At 36.9% G+C, this 21,414-nt stretch overlaps 1 protein-coding gene across 3 annotated transcripts in view; it reads left to right on the top strand.

Annotated features, from left to right (window-relative positions):
• Positions 1-14,106, top strand: part of LOC119972531 (zinc finger protein PLAG1-like) — a 71,439-nt gene extending 57,333 nt beyond the window's left edge. For 2 of the 3 annotated variants that reach the window (XM_038809392.1, XM_038809393.1), the window contains 4 exons: positions 489-620; positions 2,671-2,803; positions 4,171-4,524; positions 9,383-14,106. In XM_038809392.1, coding sequence (XP_038665320.1) covers positions 4,283-4,524; positions 9,383-10,646 — 1,506 coding nt within the window. In that variant the 5' untranslated portion in view covers positions 489-620; positions 2,671-2,803; positions 4,171-4,282 and the 3' untranslated portion in view covers positions 10,647-14,106. Of the gene's footprint in view, positions 1-488; positions 621-2,670; positions 2,804-4,170; positions 4,525-8,250 lie in introns of those variants that run through there. The other variant, XM_038809394.1, reaches the window with a different exon arrangement.
• The last annotated feature ends 7,308 nt before the right edge of the window (positions 14,107-21,414 follow it).

Raw genomic sequence — 21,414 nt, 5'->3', positions numbered from 1 at the left:
TCTGATACTTATTAGCATATATATTATTTATATTTACACACCAGAATTGTCTCCTCTCACTCTATTATTTTGCTTTCTATACTTGATTGACATCAGAATCTGCAGATTAATGATTCTTCAATCTGATTAGTCATGGCAATATGCAATTGCTTGCTTTGCTCACACAGCTTCCAGATGCTCTGTAGAAGGCAATGCTTTCTCGATAGTTGGCTGACAGGAACTTCCAGTTCAAACACCCATTTAAAAAGTCAGAGGACTATTGGAAAAGGTGTTCGCCATTGACCGTGACATCCACCCATTATTGCTCTCCTCCCTTCAAAGAACAACATATTTCTTGTGCCTTTGAGCAATGTCTTGGAAGATTTACTGATAGTTTTGGGTTAAACTCATTTTAAAATGTCATCTGTAGTGCTTGTTTGCTATTTTCTATTAACCTAGATTTTTAGATGTAAGACGTATCTAAAGACTTGGTGTTCGCATCTTTTTAGATCATCAAAAATGGGACGCAGTACATTCTGGTCATTACCAGGAAGAATTAGCAGGATTGGTTGAAACTGCTGTACATGAAGCTGGATGCAGAGTTCATTGTTTTTACAACAGAGCAGTGGAGTACAGAAAAGGTAACTGTCCCCTTTCTGGGCATTTATGTCAAGTCTATATGCTTCAGTTACTTTCATAATATGCAAGTTCAAAAATGCATGGGGTGGGAAGAGGGTCATTCTTTCCAAAATAACTTTGGGCAGCATGGTGGCACAGTTGCACCGAGGTCCCAGGTTCAATCCTGGCTCTTGGTCACTGTCTGTGTGGAGTTTGCACATTCTCCCCGTATTTGTGTGGGTTTTGCCCTCACAATCCAAAGATGTGCAGGGTAGGTGGATTGGCCATGCTAAATTGTCCCTTAATTGGAAAAAATGAATGGTGCATTCCAAATTTAAAAGAAAATAACTTCAAGCTATAAGAGGTGAAAGCTACTGGGGGGTAAGTGGAGCATGTTTTAGTGGGACAGCATTTGGGAACAGTGATCATAATGTCAAGTTTAAAGCAGTTATTAAAAAGGACAAGATAAGGACAGAATAGTGGTGCAGTGATTAGCACTGTTCGATCCCAGCCCCGGATCACTGCCCGTGTGGAAAGTTCACATTCTCCCCATGTCAGCGTGGGTCTCACCCCCACAGACCAAAGCTTTTTTTTTATAAATTCATTGATTCCAATTAAGGCGTAATTTAGCGTGGTCAATCCACCGACTGCACATCTTTGGGTTGTGGGGGTGAAACTCACGCAAACACAGGGAGAATGTGCAAACTCCACACTGACAGTGGCCCAGAGCCGGGATCAAACCTGGGACTTTGGCGCCGTGAAGCAGCCGTCCTAACCACTGCGCCACCATGCTGCCCTCCCACAGCCCAAAGATGTGTAGGATAGGTGGATTGGCCATGCTAAATTCCACCATAATTGGAAAAAAAATAATTGGCACTTTAAATTATTATTTTTTATTTTATTTATTTATTTTTAAAAGGACAAGGTACATTCAAGTGTAAAAATACTTCACCCTGGGAGTGCTAATTTCAGTGAGCCAAAAAGGGATATGCCACAAGGAATAGGGAGAGCAGAAATTGGGAAGCAAAACACCATTGTTGAACTATGGGGAGCCTTCGAAGTGGAGATAGTTTGGGCAAGAGTAAACACAAGCACAAAAGGATGGGGGGGGGGGGGGGGGGGGGGGTGGAGGGAGAGCTTCCAAAGCTCTAGAGCTCCCTAGAGAACTAAATGTAAAAGAGCGTAAAATTAGTCCGAAAAAAACTCATGATAATTATCAGGTTCATAATATATTCGAGAAAATACAGAGGAGATCTTAAAGACCAAGAGGGCAAGCTGAAAATATGTAATAGCTGAGAAAAAGACTTTGTTCCCTTTTGTTCACACAAATGCTAACGGGTAGTTAAAGGGGGGGGGGGGGGGGGGGGGGGGGGTCAAGGTTAGGAGCCAAAATAAGATATTCTTGTGAAGATAATGGGCATGACTGAGAATGAGTATATTGCATTGGCAGAATCCTCTTCCCTAATGAAAACAATGGAGCATAAACAAGGAAGCAGTAGCAATGTTGGGTAGATTAAAAGTAAAGAGGATGTACTTAAGAGTTTGGCAATCCAAAAGTAGAAATGATATCTGCCCTGGATGGGATGCTATTAGGTACGGAGGTGGACAAGAGTGGAAATTGTACCACAATCTTATAAACATCTTTAGATATGGGAGTGATGCTGGAGGACTACTGACAGATTGCCAATGTTTTCCCCTAAACCCAGCAACTTCAGAACTAGAGAAAACATTTATTTTACACAGTGATCTAGAATGCACCACGGGAAACGATGCAGGTAACTGATTTAGTAGTAATATTCAAAGGAGAATTGACTAAATATTGTTCCTGAGTAATGTGATACAGTGCTATTTTACTTTCAAGTTCTTACTTTTTCATCAAATTTATTTTTCAAAATTCTACAGTGCTCCACATTGCCTTTTTTTCCATCTAATGTGCAAGAGCTAACCTGCAAAAACATTTCCTCCTCGGTACTATTATAACATTTTCCCAAGCTTTGTTTATTTAATAGAAATAAGTTTCAACAATACTGATTTTGTGCACTTGTGACACCAACTTCTGATTTTTGGCCCTAGGTTCTAGATTCATAATTTGCAAAAACCTGGGAGAAAGTGTGACTGAACCAACTAAATGAACCCGAAATGAGTTCTATTATGGAAAGTGGTATTTTCGTCAGGAGTAGAACCAAGAAGAAAATCGTTTGAGCAGGTAAACTACTCTCCCTGATCCTATAATTTAATTATATAAAAAGTCAAACTATTGTTTTTTGTTTGCTTTATATTAGTTCACATTTTTGCCATCCACAAGTCCAGATAGTGAATGGTTATAGAACATTGGTTAATTTACACAAACTCTATTAATATCTTTAATGAAAATCCTTGCAACTGATCGCGATATAAAATAAATTGAGTTGTTGAAATTTTAAATCATGGGGCCAATTCTCAGTTGCAGTAAACTGACACCTACAAATTGGCTCTCCTGCATGCAATCTTTAAGTTGCATTGAAATCTGAGAAAGGTAGAGATAGGACATACTAGAAGTGGTTTATCTACAACGTGCACTCCAAGACAGAGGAGCTTAAAATATAATAATTTTCTTATACATAATTAACCTTCCATAAACAACAAACCCTTTTTACGGAATTTCATAACATCAAACTTTTTAAAAAATTGTTCTTGGCATGTGAGCATCACTAATCGTTCTCAAAAAGGTCATGGTGAGCTGCTACCTTGAAGCTGCAGCCTGTGTGGTGTAGGTCACAGTGCTGTTAGGAAGGGAGTTCCAGGGTTTTGACCCAGCAACACTGAAGGAATCGTGGAAACTAGCAGGCAGTGATGTCCCCATACTGGCCTTGCTCTTCTAAATGGTAGAGGTCACAGATTTGGAAAGTGCTTTGGCGAGTGAACAAATATGAACTGGAATAGAGATAGTATGTCAACGTAGATGATTTGGACGTCGATACAAGAAACAAAAGAAAGGGGAACTGGTGAATAGTGAAGAGGAATTTTCAGGAAGACAAATTAATTAGTGGAATGAGCAGTCTGGTAGGTGGTAGATGCAATTTCATGAGAATAAGTTTGAAGAAAAAGAGGAATGCGAGTGTTCAATTAAATAATAATGCCCACAGCAAGTGAACAGATAAACAGGAGGTAAGATACATAAGTTGCCTGAAATGCAAGCAGATAAAGCTACAAATAGGCCAATAGAATATTTGGAGAATTCAGAATAATTACCTCTTAATTGGAAAAAATGAATTGGGCACTAAATTTATTTTTTTAAATATATTTTTATTCGGACCTTTGTTTCTGGAGACAAAAATACACGAGAAAAAAAGGACAGGAAGATCGTCTCTTTTCAAAGATTATAAATGCATTTCCTTCTGCTAATTTTACTTCATTTTACAATAAACTGTGAGCCATTAGAAAATAGTTGCAGTTGTGGCATGGTTTTAAGAATTGGATTTGTGTAACTTAATATAGAGATACCATTGAGACTGTTCTTCAGAAATCAGTTCAGTTGCACCATATCTTGTTTGAAATGATTTATTAAACTTTCTTAACTTGTATTGTTTATAGGTTCTAAATGCGTTGAACATATGAAACATCAGAAAGAAGAAATAGAAGTCAATTCACATCAGTACATCTGGACCAAACTCAAGTCCAGAGATAAGGCCTACTGTGGAGTGCGATGGCCACTGTCATCCCTGGTGATCTTTTAGACGTAAAGGATACTCAGAAGGTTCTAGCAGGGAAACGTAAACGAAGTGAAACCAAATCGAGAAAATCCTTTCCTTGTCAATTGTGTGGAAAGATCTTCACAAGTGTTGAGAAATTGAAAGTGCATTCATATTCGCACACCGGCGAAAGACCCTACAAGTGTTCACACGAGGCCTGTACCAAAGCATTTGTGTCTAAGTATAAGTTACTGAGGTATGAAAACCCTATACAGAGGTGGAAATATTTCTATTTTACAGCAACATTGGTTGTATTTGCCTCGAACATTTTTGTAATTTAGCATTGTAAATAAAATATAGCAATTCTAGATTTCAAATTTGGACGCATTCCAAGCTAAAGAACTGCCTGCAACTAATGCATTTTAATTGGATTAAGAAAATATATTTTTGACAAAGTTAATCAAGGTGATGATGACGAAATATTCAGACCTGAAACTGGTGCATTGGTTGCATGTATAGATTTAGGCTCACATTGATACAAGAGACAATGGGACATTTGACTAAATGTTGCTGTTGGAGTTTGAATTACTTTGAAGGTACTGCTATTTTTCGAATTGTTTTTTTTATTGTGTTTTAGATGTAGAAAACATGTAGAGATTCTGCAAAAGACAACAAAACAATTGTAACTGAATTAATTAATGAATATATATCAAGGGCAGGAGTTTCCACTCTATTCACCCAAAATTAGCCATTTAAATTTTTTTATTTACCAATGCAAATAGAATTTAAGATATTTTGTATTACATCGCATTGAATTTGACCCAGCCCACAAAAAGCGATCAAGCTGTCTTTCTCCCCCACGACCAAGCAAGTTTAGGGTGCGGTGCTATTGTCACTGGACTAGTAATTCTGAGGCCCAGACTAATCCTATGATTCAGATCCTACCAGCTGTTGCTGGAATTTGAAGTCAATTAATAAAATCTGGCATTGAAAGCTAGCCTTAAATGGTGACCATGAAACTATTTAGTTTAGTTCACTCAGCTAAATCGCTGGCTTTTAAAGCAGACCAAGCAGGCCAGCAGCACGGTTCGATTCCCGTACCAGCCTCCCCGGACAGGCGCCGGAATGTGGCGACTAGGGGCTTTTCACAGTAACTTCATTTGAAGCCTACTCGTGACAATAAGCGATTTTCATTTCATTTCATTTGTTGTCACAAGAACCCATCTGGTTCACCAATGCCCTTTAAAGGGAAGTACATGTCTAATCCTTACCTGGTCTGGCCTGCATGTGACTCCAAACCCACAGCAATGTGGTTGACTCTTTCTCCCCTCTTAAATGGCCTAGCAAGTCATTCGGTTCAAGGGCAATTAGGGGATGAGCAATAAATACTGGTTTTGCCAGTGAAATAATAAATTATGATTGTGAGTTTCTTGCACCCGCTGCAGGCCTTCGAGGTTCTAAAAAGATTTTTTATAGGTGCAAGGACACTAATGGACACTTTAAAAAAATTTTAAGATTCAATTCATTTAAAATTACAATTGCATCATTACAGGTGGCTAACTAGCTACACTGCATTTTTTGTGACAATTCCATTTTCAGTTACACTGCTCCATCATTCATACATCAAGGAATATTTTTTTAAGCAATTTTTTTTAAAGAACTTTATAAAGCACTCCTAGATTGCACTAGTTCATGGCAGATTTTACATTTGATATGCAAATTAGTTTAAACAGAAACCCAAAGTGTGAAAATCACTTCCCAAAACCAGGACAATTTCAAGTGCAATTTGCATCTTGATCACAAGATTATGCCCAAAGCAGAAACTCCATCCCAAGACCTTTATTGAATGATTTCAGCATTCGTATTTTTGTTTTACTAAACCAAAGATATTCGCTGTTTCCGTTCCTTTTCAAATCATACATTCTCAAGAGTATCCAAAATGAATACTTTGGATTACTTGCATCTTATCTCTCCTTTTAAATACTAAGGGATTTGGGGCAAAAGCAGGATATGGAGTTAGGTCGCAGATCAGCTATGATCTCGCTGAATAGCAGAAGAGGCTCAAGGAGTCAAATGGCCTACTCCTGAAAGAGTTTTACAGCACAGCAAGAGGCCATTTGGCCCATTGTGTAACACCCTATACGTCGCTTTAATTTGCAAGTAGTTGCATGTTCACACATAAAAAAAACATGAAACTTAACATGAAGACAGATATTTTGACTCTGACAACAGTTTCAACACCAACCCACGTATCAATTCTAATTATGCAAGTGTAAAGGACTTTCAGCAGCTTTTAATTAAAATATGAGTAGTTGCGTTTCGGAATTTGTGGTTCCAATCTAGTATCTTACACAAGTTTTTTTTTTTAAATATTCCTTAGCCATGTTTTAAATATTTGGTTTACTGTAAAAATAAATATCAGTATTTCTTGTGGTTTAGAACTGTTGGTCATGCTTGACATAATCAAATTAGAAAACAGTAGAAAACTAGTATTTGATGTATTTGTGGAGAAAATATATTTCTTTTTAGCGTTAAGCTTATTTAATTATATTCAAAATGGCTTCAAATTAAGAAAAGCCAATTTGATTTTATTTACTGTAACTATTCGAAAAGTGTGCATTTAATATTTACAATCTTTATATCTATACTTAAATTGGGAATATATTTAATTGGATTGTTAATAATATGGATTCTTGATATTTCTCCAATTTTATCATGGGGTGAAACGCAAAAGAATTAATGCTGGTGAGGAATCTAAGTATAAATACATAAACATTCATATGGTAATATTCACAAAAAAAAAGGTTTGTTCCATTTGTCCATTTTCGCTGAACTATTCAAAATATCCTCCAATGTTTTGTATAATTTTCAATAGCTTTTTCAATATCCAAGGAAAACATGATCGTAAAAGGGCAAAGCCTTGACAAGGCTTGTTATGTTACATGTTATTTGAAAATTATCTGCCCTGCCTGAATCCCAGCAATGAAATACAAAGGTGTATTTTCAAACATTCCCCCAATGCCAACTATTCTTTGAAGAATCAATATTTCTGTACGTTATTCCAGACCTTGCAAATACTTTTCCTGAACAATGAAGCCAAAGTTTGCAGTAACAGTTTAATGCATTATCATAGTTACCAAACATAAAATGCTGAGAAAACCAAGTTCCTTGACCATTTATTCATTGTCAAGATGTCTAAAAATGCAAGGTTAAGTATTTGAAACATAATTGAAAGCAAAAGTCTAATCATTAAATATTATACAAATTTTGACCCTTTATTTTCTTCTATAATGGTGCATAGTTCAATTTTTTGTGTTTTAATTTGGTGACAGTCTTTGTCTCCAACAAAACATGTAGCCCATTCAAAAAGGAATTCTTCTTCAACTGTTGATTGCTTTTTCTTTTTATTAATTCATGCCTGTCTTTTCCTGAGGGTGTTACTTTAAATGCAAATCACAACATTTCGTAAATGTTTCAGCAATTTCCTTTTTAATAATGTTGGGGAATCTTTTGGATGTCATTTTAGGGTATGTCTACATTTATAAATTTAAAGTTATTTCTCTTGCACTCATTTTAACTGGTCCATATTTTTGTAATTTCCTCTTAAACTTGATTTGATTGGATTGACAACAATTTTGGTTATTCAATTTCAACACAAATTTTATTAAAGAAGAGAACTAACTTTTTAAAAAATAACCTTTTCCCATGCAAAAACCTCAGGGCTATTTTAATCATTTGAATATTATAATCCACGCAGCCTATGTGTGCTAATACATATGATTAAATGTTTATAAATGATCTTACTTGCCAAAACCTTGTTATTTTCTGCAATATTTTGCTGTTGAAATTATAGAACAGAGTTACTTTAAGAAATTGCCAGTTTAGTTAATACATTCTATTAAGTCATTTTGTAGCACAAAACTGGAAGCTTTGCTCCAAGAGACGTGTCATGTCGGATGTTTTTTCATCTTGTGTTCATCAGGATACTTCAAGAATACCAATAAGGGGAAACCAACAATTTATACTCTCCATGAAGAAATTGCTGAATGGTTGGCAAGTAGACTCTGATTAGTAGAGGCATTGCCATGGATAATGCACCAGGTGACCTACAGTTAACTGCAATTTAAATTTAAACCAGGCAGCTTGATAATGATTGGTTAAGATATTGCACCGAGGAATGGGTTAGTAAATATCTATTACATGTTTTGTTTAGTTGAAACGGGCGCATTGTGTACACCATGTTTTCTTGTGTCTGCAAAGAGCAGGACCCTGTGTTTTAATGTGTGTAGCTTCCAGCACATACACAAAGCCCAACCGTCAATCTTAAATTGATCGACAGCGTAATTCTTAGCATGCTGAACTTACTAAATCGGCAACATGTGTAGTTTGAGTTCAGTTTTAATGACACCATGTATTCCTAAATAGATGGTGTTGCCATTCCCTCTCGGTCCTATTCTCACAAATATCTTTATTGAGTTTCATAAGAAATATGTCCTGGATGGAACAACACCTAACCCCCTGCCCCTTGCACATTTCCAATTAGGTATAATTCTGTGATTGGACAACATTTGCTAAATAACCCTATGTGCTAAGATTATGCTAAAAACCCATTAATACACAAGGCCTTGTTCTTTGCACAGAAAGAACATGGACACACTATATGTTTCAGCTAAACAAGTGGCAGCCATTTGCTGACTCATTCTTTGGGGCAATTCCTTGGCCAATCAGGGTCAAACTGCCTTTTTAAAATTTCAAAAAGTGCTTGGCAGTTAACTGTCAGTCAGTCACCTGGTGTATTATCCATGGCAATGCCTCTACTAATTAGTCAATTTGCCAAACAATTGTTATTTTTAAGTACAGGATGAAAAGCTTCAGCATTTTTTTTTCAGCAATACTACATTCTATTAAATTTAAATTATTTGTATGACTATACATAAGCTTACAAAATTATAGTCGTGAGACAGATCTTCCAATGAAAAATGAATGCAATTATTTTTGCGGGTGTACAGTAATGTGTATTGCCAACCTGCAAACATGGAAGGCCAGGACATTTTACTTTATGTAGATGTTTAGATGAGTTTTCTAGTATCAGTAACAACTTGTATCTATTCAAGGCATATGGCCACCCATTCACCTCAGAAGACCCACAAGTGTACTTACTGTGAGAAAATGTTCCATCGTAAGGATCATCTCAAGAATCACCTACAGACTCATGATCCAAACAAGGAAGCCTTCAAGTGTGAGGAATGTGGGAAAAACTACAATACAAAGCTTGGTTACAAACGTCATCTGGCTCTGCACGCTGCAACTAGTGGTGACCTAACCTGTAAAGTGTGCTTACAAACATTTGAAAGCACAGGGGTGTTACTGGAGCACCTGAAAACACATGCGGGCAAGTCATCAAGTGGCACAAAGGAAAAAAAACACCAGTGTGACCACTGTGACCGTTGTTTCTATACTCGTAAAGATGTTCGGAGACATATGGTAGTACACACTGGAAGAAAAGACTTCCTTTGTCAGTACTGTGCCCAGAGATTTGGTCGGAAGGACCATTTGACACGCCACATGAAAAAAAGTCATTCTCAGGAGCTGCTAAAGGTGAAAACTGAACCACCAGACTTTATGGATCTATTTAGCTCGAATCCATCGTTATCATTAAAAGATGAGCTAACTCCAGTGATGTCAGTGGTTTCAAGTGAACTGACAACTCGGCCATTTACAAATACTTTACAAATGAATATCTACAGTGCCCATATTCAGACCATGCAAACATTAGGGTCAACAAACCAAATGGTCTCTACACCATTACCTTTAGGAATGGGTTGCCCACTAGAAATTGAATCTTCAATTCGCTCTCCTCAAGAACTCTCCTCAAAATATTTTCTTGGTTCTACCTCATATGCCATTGCAATGCCTGAAAAAGGACAACCATTAAAGAGTGAGATAGACAGTTACTTAATGGATTTACAAAGTGATTTACTTTCATTTGCCCATGACACTCAATCATCCTCCTCAAAATTAGGTTTGGAGTTGCAGGCAGGGTCTCTGGGTGATGGATATGGGGATATATTGCTTTCAAAAAGTCCAACGGTCCTCAGTGAACCTCTGAATACACCATCCTTGGACTTTTCTCCATTGTTAAGTTTCTTGCCACTTAATAGCCCCCCATACAATCAACCAGTTTCTTTTGGCAATCCTGGAATGTGTTATGCACAGGAAGAACCTCACACATCTTTAATTCCTCTCCCACCACCATGCCAGGATTCACATGAAACTGGCAACAGTATTGCTCTCAATGCTCTGCATCCCTTATCTACAGTCTTCACAACTAGCTTAAGCACAACAACCCTACCACGTTTTCACCAGGCTTTTCAATAGAAAGCAAGAATTTATTTCTTATCTACTTCCGTTTACAAATATTCTCTTGTGACCCAGGTACCCAGATGGGACATTAAGGAATTGGACGGTAGAATCCTTAATGGTTTCTAATATCTTTGCAACTTTGTGAATAGTCACCGGAGGCAAGCAAAAGCAGGCCTAGATGAATAACATGGGACTGTTTTTGTTCATACTGGGAACATCCGATTTAGCAGTTAATGTAATCCAAATTTATTATACATTAGTAAGCAGATTTGAGTCTAAGCCACCACTAATAGCCACCATTCAAATGGAGGAGGTTTACTGTTGTTTCCATAGCACTTCATCCAACTCCAAGACCATAATGGTTTTTAGTTCTAATGCTGAGGTTGTGCTGGCATTAAAAATAAATTTTGCAGATTTAGTTATCAGTGACTGCAACATTTACTGTGCAAATTTCATTTTTTGACAAGCTTTTTTTAAGAATACTACAATTTTAAAAATTTTATTGCAGCTCTATTCAATAATTTTTGCAAAGTTATTTTTTTTTTTTAAAGGGATCTTTTCAGGATCTTTCTAGGGTAGTGGTCCATATGTGTTTAAATAGTTTGGACATTAAGTACTTTTAAACTTGGGGCTCAACTGTGCACTGAGGGCCTCCTAAGATCTTTAAAATTCCATTGCTGCAAAATAATTACTCAGAATAGGTTAACAGTTTATTTTCAAACTAAAACATCTTGATTAAAATTCGTAAAGCTTATAAAATGTCATCAAATTCAATACAGCACCTTTTTAAAATCTGATTTTTTGAACATTAATTTGCCATGGTGTGGCACTACAAATTCTACGTGAATCCTGCTTTCCAGTTTAAAATAATTTTGTTAGTTTTCTTTTAAATTCTTGAGTAAGCAGCATTAATGAAGATTATGAATTTATATATAGGTATTCAACTAAACTTTTCAATACTTCAGAAATTCGACAAAACTGTGAATGTGTATTTAGTTTCTAAGATGGCATAAATTCACCTCCATTTGATTATTGGTTTAGCCAACAAACTTGGACAATATCCTCAACAGAAATTATTAGAAAGCATTAGAAGAGCTAATTCTGAAAATAATGCACAACCTTGAGAGGCAGTGAATCAATGGTAAACAATTCACGGCAGCAAATGAAGTTTTTGAAAAATCATTATACACTTAAATATTAAATTATGCAAGTTTTCCTCAATTGATTGAGTTTAAATAGCATAATTTAGCCAATATGTTTAGCTAAATAGTTTAGGCTATTTAGTGCATTTTAGGTTTCTTTTTTCACTACTAGCTGCTTTGAAAATCGGCTCATTCTAAGAGAACCATTTCCTCTATTAGTCTTACAGAATTGGTCTACCCCAAATTTGATATTATGACAGCTATTTTGATTTATTTCCGAGCTTTCAGTTGATCTTTATTGTCTGCACCATGTTACTTATGTTCACTTTCATGCCTGGTCTGTATTATTATAATGCGCTTTCATTCATTGTTTCATTGATGAACTGCAGACTGTATGAAATTGCCATCATTTTCTAGGCTAACCTCAAAGTTTTTTAAAAACTCAAAATATTTATTTTAAACTGAAAGTAATTGTACTTGTAGGTTTCCTTTTGTAGTTTGAAAAAAAATGTACCTCCCAAAATGTATCAGTATTTTTAAATTCAGATGGGCATGTTAGTTTCTTAATTTGAATTTTTCATCGAATTTGGGCCATCACAGAGGCACAGTGGTTTGCACTGCTGCCTCACAGCAACGAGAACACGGTTCACTTCTGGCCTTGGGTGACTAGACATTCCCCCAGTGTCTGCCTGGGTTTCCTCCCACTGTCCAAAGAGGGCCATGCTAATTGCCCCTTTAGTGTCCAGGGATGGTTAGGTTAAGGGATTACTTGGATAGGGTGGGGAAGTGGATTTGGATGGAGTGCTCTTTCAGAGTGTCAGGGCAGACTTGATGGGCCAAATTGTAGGGATTCTATGAATTTCATTCTTTTCAGCAAGTAAACTCAGGAGATAATGAATGCTGTTTGTTATCTTCTACTATCATAGCAAACAAGTGGTGTACAAAAGCAAATATGTGTTTGCTTGAAATCTAAAATAAAACCAAAATACTTGAAAACTCAGTAGGTGTGGCAAAATCTGTGGAGTCACCAGAAGCATCTGTGCAGTGAGCAACTGAGTTAATCGACTGAATTTTAATTCCCGATGCGGGTAGCTAGAGTCAGAATTCTCAAACTTGAATGGTACAGTTTCTGCCCCAGGATAGGGGTGGGAATGTTGCATATGCAGGATAGAGTCGGGCCTGTTGATCCCGAAGGAGATCGGAATTGTGCAGACTGGTTGCCAACAGCCAGGAAGGACTGTTTAAAAAGACTATGTCCCAGCTGTGTTGTTAAATATTAGGCCCTCTAGTCCTCACCCCCTATCTCCCCCCCCCCCCCCGCCCCCACCCACTCACTCTCCAGACCCTCATTTACAGACACTCATACGTTCCATGCCCCCACCCACCATTCTTTGTACTTAACACATGCCATCATCATATCCACCATTGGTAAACCACGATGAGATTAGTAAAATAAAAATATAAATGATTATTAGTTTTCTCCAATTTAAAAACATTCAAAAAACTTATCTCAAGTACTTAAGCCCTTATCAAAACAATAGACCTATATTCACAGACAACTCTTTGATAACCTGAGCTGTCTTATCAGACTGAATTTCCATTCTTCCCCACCCCCTCTAACTTTGCTCAGATAATTGTAGGTTGTGGAAAGCAACCAACTGTTGATAATGATAAATGGCTTTTGAGGGAAGGTCAACATAGCTATTTTTAAAATGTTCAATTAGTTACAACTCTCAATGACAGACACAGGCTTTCAAAACATTTATTAAACAGCTGGAGATTTAAACAGCTTGTGGATTGTCAGTTTTACAAGTCCTAACTACCCGAGCATACAAGTCTACTCCATAAATTTGTGACTCACATACTGCAGGTTATGGCCCTTGCTACAGTGTTAATGTGGTTTGTTTGAACTCAGCACCGAGTTTAAATGGCCTAGAGAAGTTTGAATTTCCTCTCAAGCCAGACCCAACCACTTTAGGGGCTGGTTTAGCACAGTGAGCTAAACAGCAGGCTTGTAATGCAAAACAATGCCAGCAGCGCAGATTCAATTCCCGTACTGACCTCCCCAAACAGGCGCCAGAATGTGGCGTCTAGGGGCTTTTCACAGTAACTTCATTGAAGCCTACTTGTGACAATAAGCAATTATTATTATTATACTATTTACCCATACGCAGACACGGGGAAACGTGCAGAGTCCGCCCAGAGAGTGACCCGAGCGGGAATCGAAACTGGGACCGTGGCTCTGTGGTTAGCACTATTGCTTCAGAGCCAGGGTCCCAGGCTTGATTCTCACTTGGGTCACTGCCTGCGCACAGTCTCCACATGTCTGCATGGGTTTCCTCCCACAAGTCCCAAAAAACTTGTCAGGTGAATTGGACGTTCTGAATTCTGACTCGGTGTACCCGAACAGGCACCGCAGTGTGGCGACTAGGGGATTTTCATAGTAACTTCATTGCACTAGTAATGCAAGCCTACTTATGACACTAATAAAAATGATCATTGGTTAAAATAGGATCTTCTGGGTCGGAGTCCCATTCACTATTTTTAAAAAAGTTGTCAGAGATTTCAGAATTCTGCAAAAAAGTTAATGTGTTCTGAGAGAGGGTAATCTCTCCTGCAGATGCTATTAGCTGTGTATTTCCAGAATATTCTGTTTTTAATATAAATTAATATTGGAATTGTTTTAAATAATGATTTAACATGTTGTTTCAGTGGCAGCCATTTATCTAACTGATCATGATTTAGCCAACCCATTCCCTGCAAGCCATTTAAGAAATGAGCTATCAATTTAGTAAGCAATATTCTCATATTACTTTTTTTTTAATTTACATAAACATTTTTTTTCCAATTAAAGGGCAATTTAGCGTTGCCAATCCACCTGCCCTGCACATCTTTGGGTTGTGGGGGGGAGACTCATGCAGACACAGGGAGAATGTAATCCACACAGACAGTGCCCGGGGCCGGGATCAAACCTCGATCCTCGGCGGTGTGAGGCAGCAGTGCTAACCACTGCACCACCGTGCTGCCCTCTTCTAATAAATTATTTAGTAAGATGCGTTACAATCAAATTTATTGGTTGTCTGTTAGCAACCTTGTAATGGGCTACAAACAGCTTTTCATAAAAATTCAAACAGGCTAAAATAATTGAATAAAAAGCAAAAAATTAATATTGGAAGCCAAGCAAAAACATCGATACTGGAAACAATGAGCCTGATTTTAGTTTTGTAAGTGAATAGATTTCACCTATTGTGTGTGGCATTTTGGAGAAAATGCACAAATTAATAATTCAGGCATAACCATTCAGAAGTGTTGCTTGAGAACCGAAATGAAATGAAATGGAAATAGTTTATTGTCACAATTAGGCTTCAAATAAAATTACTGTGAAAAGTCCCTCGCCTGTTCGGGGTTAACATGTCTGATATTTCCACAAATATTAATTGACCCGATGTGTTCATCAATTAAGTCATGCTTTTGGTCTCATAGGCTTCTTGAAGACCTTGGCTTGGTGGAATTAAGATAGAACATTAATACAAATAAAATTAAGATAGAATGTAGGGAAGCCATAGGAACTATCTAACTCTGATTAACATATTATTTTATCTGTATTTTTCATGATAACTGCTAACAGTAGATTAATGCAATACTGTTCTACTTCAGTTATGTAGTTTTGGTTCTTTTACGCACAAAATTCTGATTTTCCTACCCAGTAAACGTGTTTCACAGTTTAGCAGCACTTAGTTGGCCCAATTGATCCTAACTATTCATCAATTAGAAAAAACGACTTTACCTTGCTGAATGAAATATAAAATGGTATTAATGTTTGAAAATCTTACGTGGATAATTTTTCTACATTCTGTAGATCACACTCGAGACTATTGCATATATTAACCAGTTCCCTGAATATATAAACCCTTGCTTGTATTGTATTATTTAATCATATTGGATTAAAGTTGTCCAATCATGATTTTACCAAAAAAGGTGAGCATATGAAATGAGAAACATCATTCCACCCAAGTTAGCTCTTTCTTTTCAACCAGTGATTAGAAAGTCCAGTCAAATAAAAAGCAAAATATTGTGGACTCTGGAGACCTGAAATACAAAGTTCAGCGAAAACCCAGCAGGTCTGGCAACATCTGTGGATAGCGAAAGAAACAGTTAACTTTTCAAGTCCAATATGATTCTTTTGTACCAAAGTGTCATATTGGACTCATTGGCACTGTATCCCTCTCCAGAGTTGCAGCCAGACCTGTTGAATTTTTCCAGCACAGTTTTATTTAGGAAGTACAGACTTATAATTGGGTTGTTCCTTTTTTTTTGTATTTTAGTATTTGCATCTTCCTCCATGTGAATTACCCGAGTAAGAACAATGTTGCAAGAAAGAAGTAACAGTTTAACATTCTGGAACCTAGATTTTTAGCTCATTTAAGTAACTCTGAGAAGAGCAGAAGCGAACAGCAAAACTCATTCAGTAAGTTACTAGTAAGTCCCTACCAGCGAGAGGTGGATCAAGTGGGAAAGAAATTAAAGGGGAAATATATATTTTTTTAAAAATATATATATATTGTAATTCATTTAGGCAAATTACTCCCCTGATCTTCATCGAAGTGCAACAATGAGTAACTGAGAATCAACTTTTTCTAAAGCGATGAAAATCATGTCTTTGTTAGGTTTAATTTAAAAAAACTGCCATGATTATAAAAGTTAGATTAAAATAGTAAACGTTGGAAATTAATCCCCACAGCTATCAATGAGAGCTACCTTGTTAGTTATTCTGTATAAATGTTAGAAAAATTAGGAATGAAAAGGCCATTTGGATCATCAAGAATTATTACTCTTACTCACTCAAGGTAACCACAATATTTTGAGCAACCATAATACTTTCAGTTGTTCCTTTGCTTGGTGGATTATGGAGCTTTCTTTCACCATAGTTGTCATACACTTGAAGATTCGTGGTGATGTGCTTTCGAGGAGTTAAAAATAAAACAATTCTAATGGTGTCAATCCTTTTTTTAATTAATTTACCCATTTTCCCCCCCTATTAAGGGGCAATTTAGCATGACCAATCCTGCACAACCTTTTGGGTTGTGGGGATGAGACCCACACAGACACTGGGAGAATGTGAAAACTCCACACGGACAATGACCCGGGGCCGGGATCGAACCCAGGTCCTCAGCGCCATGAGGCAGCAGTGCTAACCACTGCGCCACATTGCCGCCCATGTACGCTTAAAAGTATTCTGAATCGGAGGATACTTTTTAAGCAAGTAAGTTTTTAGTTCTCCATATAGGCAAATGCACATTCATTGACTAGCCAATTATAAATTCATATGTAATCAGATTAGGAGCCCATTGGAATACTGATTATCACACAAACTCCTTTTAGCAGTAAATGACCAAAACAATAACCGAGGCTTGTCAGTCACAGTAATAAATAATACAGGCACAATAGTTACGCATTCAATAAAATAATAGTATTCTTTTCACGTCAATATGTCTCTTGTGTACATGATGAACTCCCTTTTTAAAATGCAGTAACCATTACAGGTTAGCAAACTTCCATATAGTTTTTGTTTGCACTAACCTCACAAACTGAACTTGTTGGATGTATAATTCTTTCAGTTTATAATAGTTAATATTTTTAGACTTGGAAATCATATCATTGGGAGATATAGTTTTGTACTGGTCCTGTTTAAAAATTTCAAACCACAAGATAACTGTATTAGTATTGAAGATAGGTGGAAATCTGGACCACACCCAAAAATAACTTTAAACTGTAACTCTGGTCAATTACTGTCTGGATTTGAAAGAGTGCAGGATTTATAGAATCTGCCAGGATCGATGCAAGTGGGGCTGGAAATTAGCCCTGCTAACCAGCATGATGAATCACAGACTCTAATTAACATCCAAGCCATTTCTATGCAGTCACGATTGGAGAATTTCCCAGTTAGCTGCTAGTTTCCTGAAGCAACAGGAGCCAATTTAGGTGCCTGAAGGTGGGCACCTGGGGGGCAGGGGAGAAGAGTACTTGAGGCAGGCCCAAATTATCATCCCTGCCCTGCCTTCCAGGGTGCAAGAGAAGTGGGACTTTCTCCTCTCAGTGGTGACCTTGTTGCTGAATCTTTTCAATTGAAGATATAATTAAGTTGGAGTGAGGGTCACTCCATGTTGAGATGTCACCATTTTACTTATCTTTCATTATTACCTGCTGCCTGCTCTCAAGCTCTACGGCCTCTGTTGGACCTTCCTCCAGCTAGAAGAGCCTGTTCGTCACCCTTAATTGGGCAGAGTACCCATCTCTGCCTTTTTAAAATGTGCACCTGTGAATATCCCAGTGAGTTACTGTTTCCCTCCAGGTGGTTGCAGAACCAGTAAACGGTCACGGCTCTGGTTTCCTGGCCCAGGAGAGAAATTCATTGCTTAGTATTTAGTCATTCACATAATTAAGTTTACTGTTTTAAGTTGGGGAAAGTTTAGCACTTTTTGAAGCATACATTATAGAACTGTGACTAAGCAATACTTCAGATGTGGCTGTATGTTGGAAATTTACTCAACACAATAGGATTGGTGCTTCTTGTGTACATATGTACAGACAGTAAATAAATACCAATGCTGCTGGATAGATTTCTTCTGCTCCCCTCACTCCCATCACCTCCCCACTTGTGGGTAGATGATTTAAGTAGAAGTAGAAATAGAAAATTATCTATTGTCTTTTTATATGAAGTCCATTAGCTGCAGGATAATGTGCATGGACTTTTTTTAAAAATAAAGTAAATATCCTTTTAAAGAAATACACACAATGTAAAACAGATGGAATAATTACAGGATTTCATAGATCTCATTGAAAGCATTGGGAAAATATTGGGACATTGTGCCTGAAGTGCTTACTGAAAATGTAAATATGCATTGTACAAGATCTTTCAACCATTAGTTTTCTGTAAATTGTTTGAAAATAATGCAGAGCCAAATTGAGTATGTTCTTCCAAAAGCTGACTTTCTGCCAGCAAAACCAAGTAGGAAAACTATCCCTTATATTTGAAACTGCAGTTTGTCTATGACAGAGGTAGACTGAGCAAGTGGAATAGATTGCAACACAGCTAAAAGGGGAATAGCATGAAGATAACCTGTGGGTAAAATTACAAACACCCATTAATGTTTTGCACACAATCTGTATGTGGAACTACAAAATTCTCTAGTATGTTAGCCAGCCCCCATCCCCCCCAACAAAAAGAAAAAGAGAGTGTTTTGTTACTGCAGAAATGTCTCTATTTAAATACACCTAGATTTAAGGTTTTCTTTGGTTTAGACCAGAGAAAACATTAATTTTAAGGATGTCTTTGGATTTAAAATAACTAGAACAATGAATTAAGCTGTCTGGAGGATAAAACCCCTAACACCTGATTGGAGGGGGGGGGGGGGGGGGAGAATCAAAGGCTGACAACCAATTAAAACTAACCTGGGTTAAATGAAAAGTAATTCCATTGAGAATAAAATAATGTCCCCTTAAATAAGATGAATGGATATAGTTTTGAATTTCTACATTCAAATTGCCTTCAACTTCCAATTCAACAAGTTAGTGAACTTTAAACAGTTAACTTTCAAACATGATTTTATATATATTTTATTTTTAATATGTCAACTAAAGCACAAGCAAGTGCATGCTGCTTGAAACATGGAATTTTTGAAAAATGTTAGATGTATTTTTTTAGATTTGTACAAAGGTTTGGTTTTTTTATTGATGCATAACTTGAGTAACATGTTTAGACTATTGTTGAAGCACACAATTTACATGTGCAAAATAACCCTTTTTTAGCACTTTCATATACCTTAACCCTTTAAGAGCATCTCTTAAAGGTCATACATTTAACCATCATAAACTTGTTTCAAGTGCCATTAGATTTCATATTCTATTATTAGAGCATTAAAATTCTTGTATATAAAATTTTACATTTTCTATTTAACTTTTAGCAGGTACAAATGCCAGTGTTTCTTTTTTGAAAAATGTCATATTTGCTTTACTTGCACAGAGTTGCTGTGTCTCACGTAGGGATTTTTTTAAAAATAAAGACAATATTATAATAAACCAGTTAGATATAGTTCCTTGATGCTGCCGTCCCATCAGTTCCCTCTAAATAAATATATTTGTACAGATGAGAAAGTGAACATTTAAGTGAAATCATATTGTTACAACTGAAGTGAAGCAAATTCGATGGGGAACACTCCTGCAACTATTTTTGAAGTGTACATTTTGCTGCTAATTCACATTTGTTTAGAGGAAACTAGTTCTCATGGTGCTATGAACTTTCCTTTATTAATTACTAGGATTGTATAATGTAGTTATCAGTGTACAGATAATCAGCAATGGCTTGAATAGTGCAACGACACTCCTAAATGCTGTGGCCTTTGTACAAAGCTGCAGCACATTATTTTGCAGTTGTTATTTAGAAACAACTGTTGGAAGGTTTTAACATCTGATCAAAATCAATAGTGGATGTTTGCTGGAACTGCATGAACTCTATCTAGTGCATTTAAAGTGAAGTATTGTTACGCATTCTGTGCATTCTCCCCAAAGTATTATTTTGTCTATTGCTTTGTGTTCACATAGTGCTTCCCCCATGAAGAACTGAAAAATACCAACAATTGTTCCCCTGCCCTTTGTATCATAGTTCAAGGTTTAAGCAAATTGACAAAGTTAAAAAGATGTAAACATAATTAGATATATAATGTGACTGTTTTAAAGCATATTATTTTAGTTTAAACCAAAACTGATGGAATACTAACTGCATTCCAAATTGGACTTTTGTACTTCTTTGCATCCTGTTCACAATGGGAAACATATTGCTTACAATGTATATACTTATCAATGTATTTGCATACTACTGGTATCTGTAAAATATAGGCATAAAAGATGTGTAAGATTATGTTCACACCTAAAGCTGCAGTAATGCATTTAGAATTTAATCTCTACATCCAAAGAAATGCTTCAAAAGCAAACTGATTATTTATTATGCCAGATAATCTGCAATTTTATAAGCAATATGCTATAATAAAACAGTTACGCTGCAGTTCCATTTGGTCTAAGTGAATGAGTGTGTGCATGGGTTTCCTCCGGGTGCTCCGGTTTTCTCCCACAGTCCAAAGATGTGCGGGTTAGGTGGATTGGCCATGATAAATTGCCCGTAGTGTCCTAAAAAGTAAGGTTAAGGGGGGTTGTTGGGTTACGGGTATAGGGTGGATACGTGGGTTTGAGTAGGGTGATCATTGCTCGGCACAACATCGAGGGGCGAAGGGCCTGTTCTGTGCTGTACTGTTCTATGATTCTAAACATTGATTTAAGATTGGATAATTATGCAATGAGATGACTCAAAAGAGTACAACTAATTCAGTTCTTAAAAACCTGCTGTATCCATTTTCAATGGATTTCAATCAGCCATTCACTCACACTCCTACACTCATTCATTATCAACACACTTCAGACCTTTGAAAATTTAGCTGAATATGACAATTACTGCTGTGAAAAGAGGACCTGTCCTTTCCTTCTCCCAACTTTCCTAAGGTCACTGGTCTTGCCTTGGAGCACCTGTGCTTCCCATTTATGCTTCAGCTAGGTTCAGAAGATCCTGGAAGAAATGGATAGTATCATCG

The sequence above is a fragment of the Scyliorhinus canicula genome, chromosome 10 (genome assembly GCF_902713615.1).
Source record: "Scyliorhinus canicula chromosome 10, sScyCan1.1, whole genome shotgun sequence".
Taxonomy (NCBI): Eukaryota; Metazoa; Chordata; class Chondrichthyes; order Carcharhiniformes; family Scyliorhinidae; genus Scyliorhinus; species Scyliorhinus canicula.
Note: the sequence above shows the minus strand (reverse complement) of the source record. Positions and strands in the feature narration are given on the sequence as shown.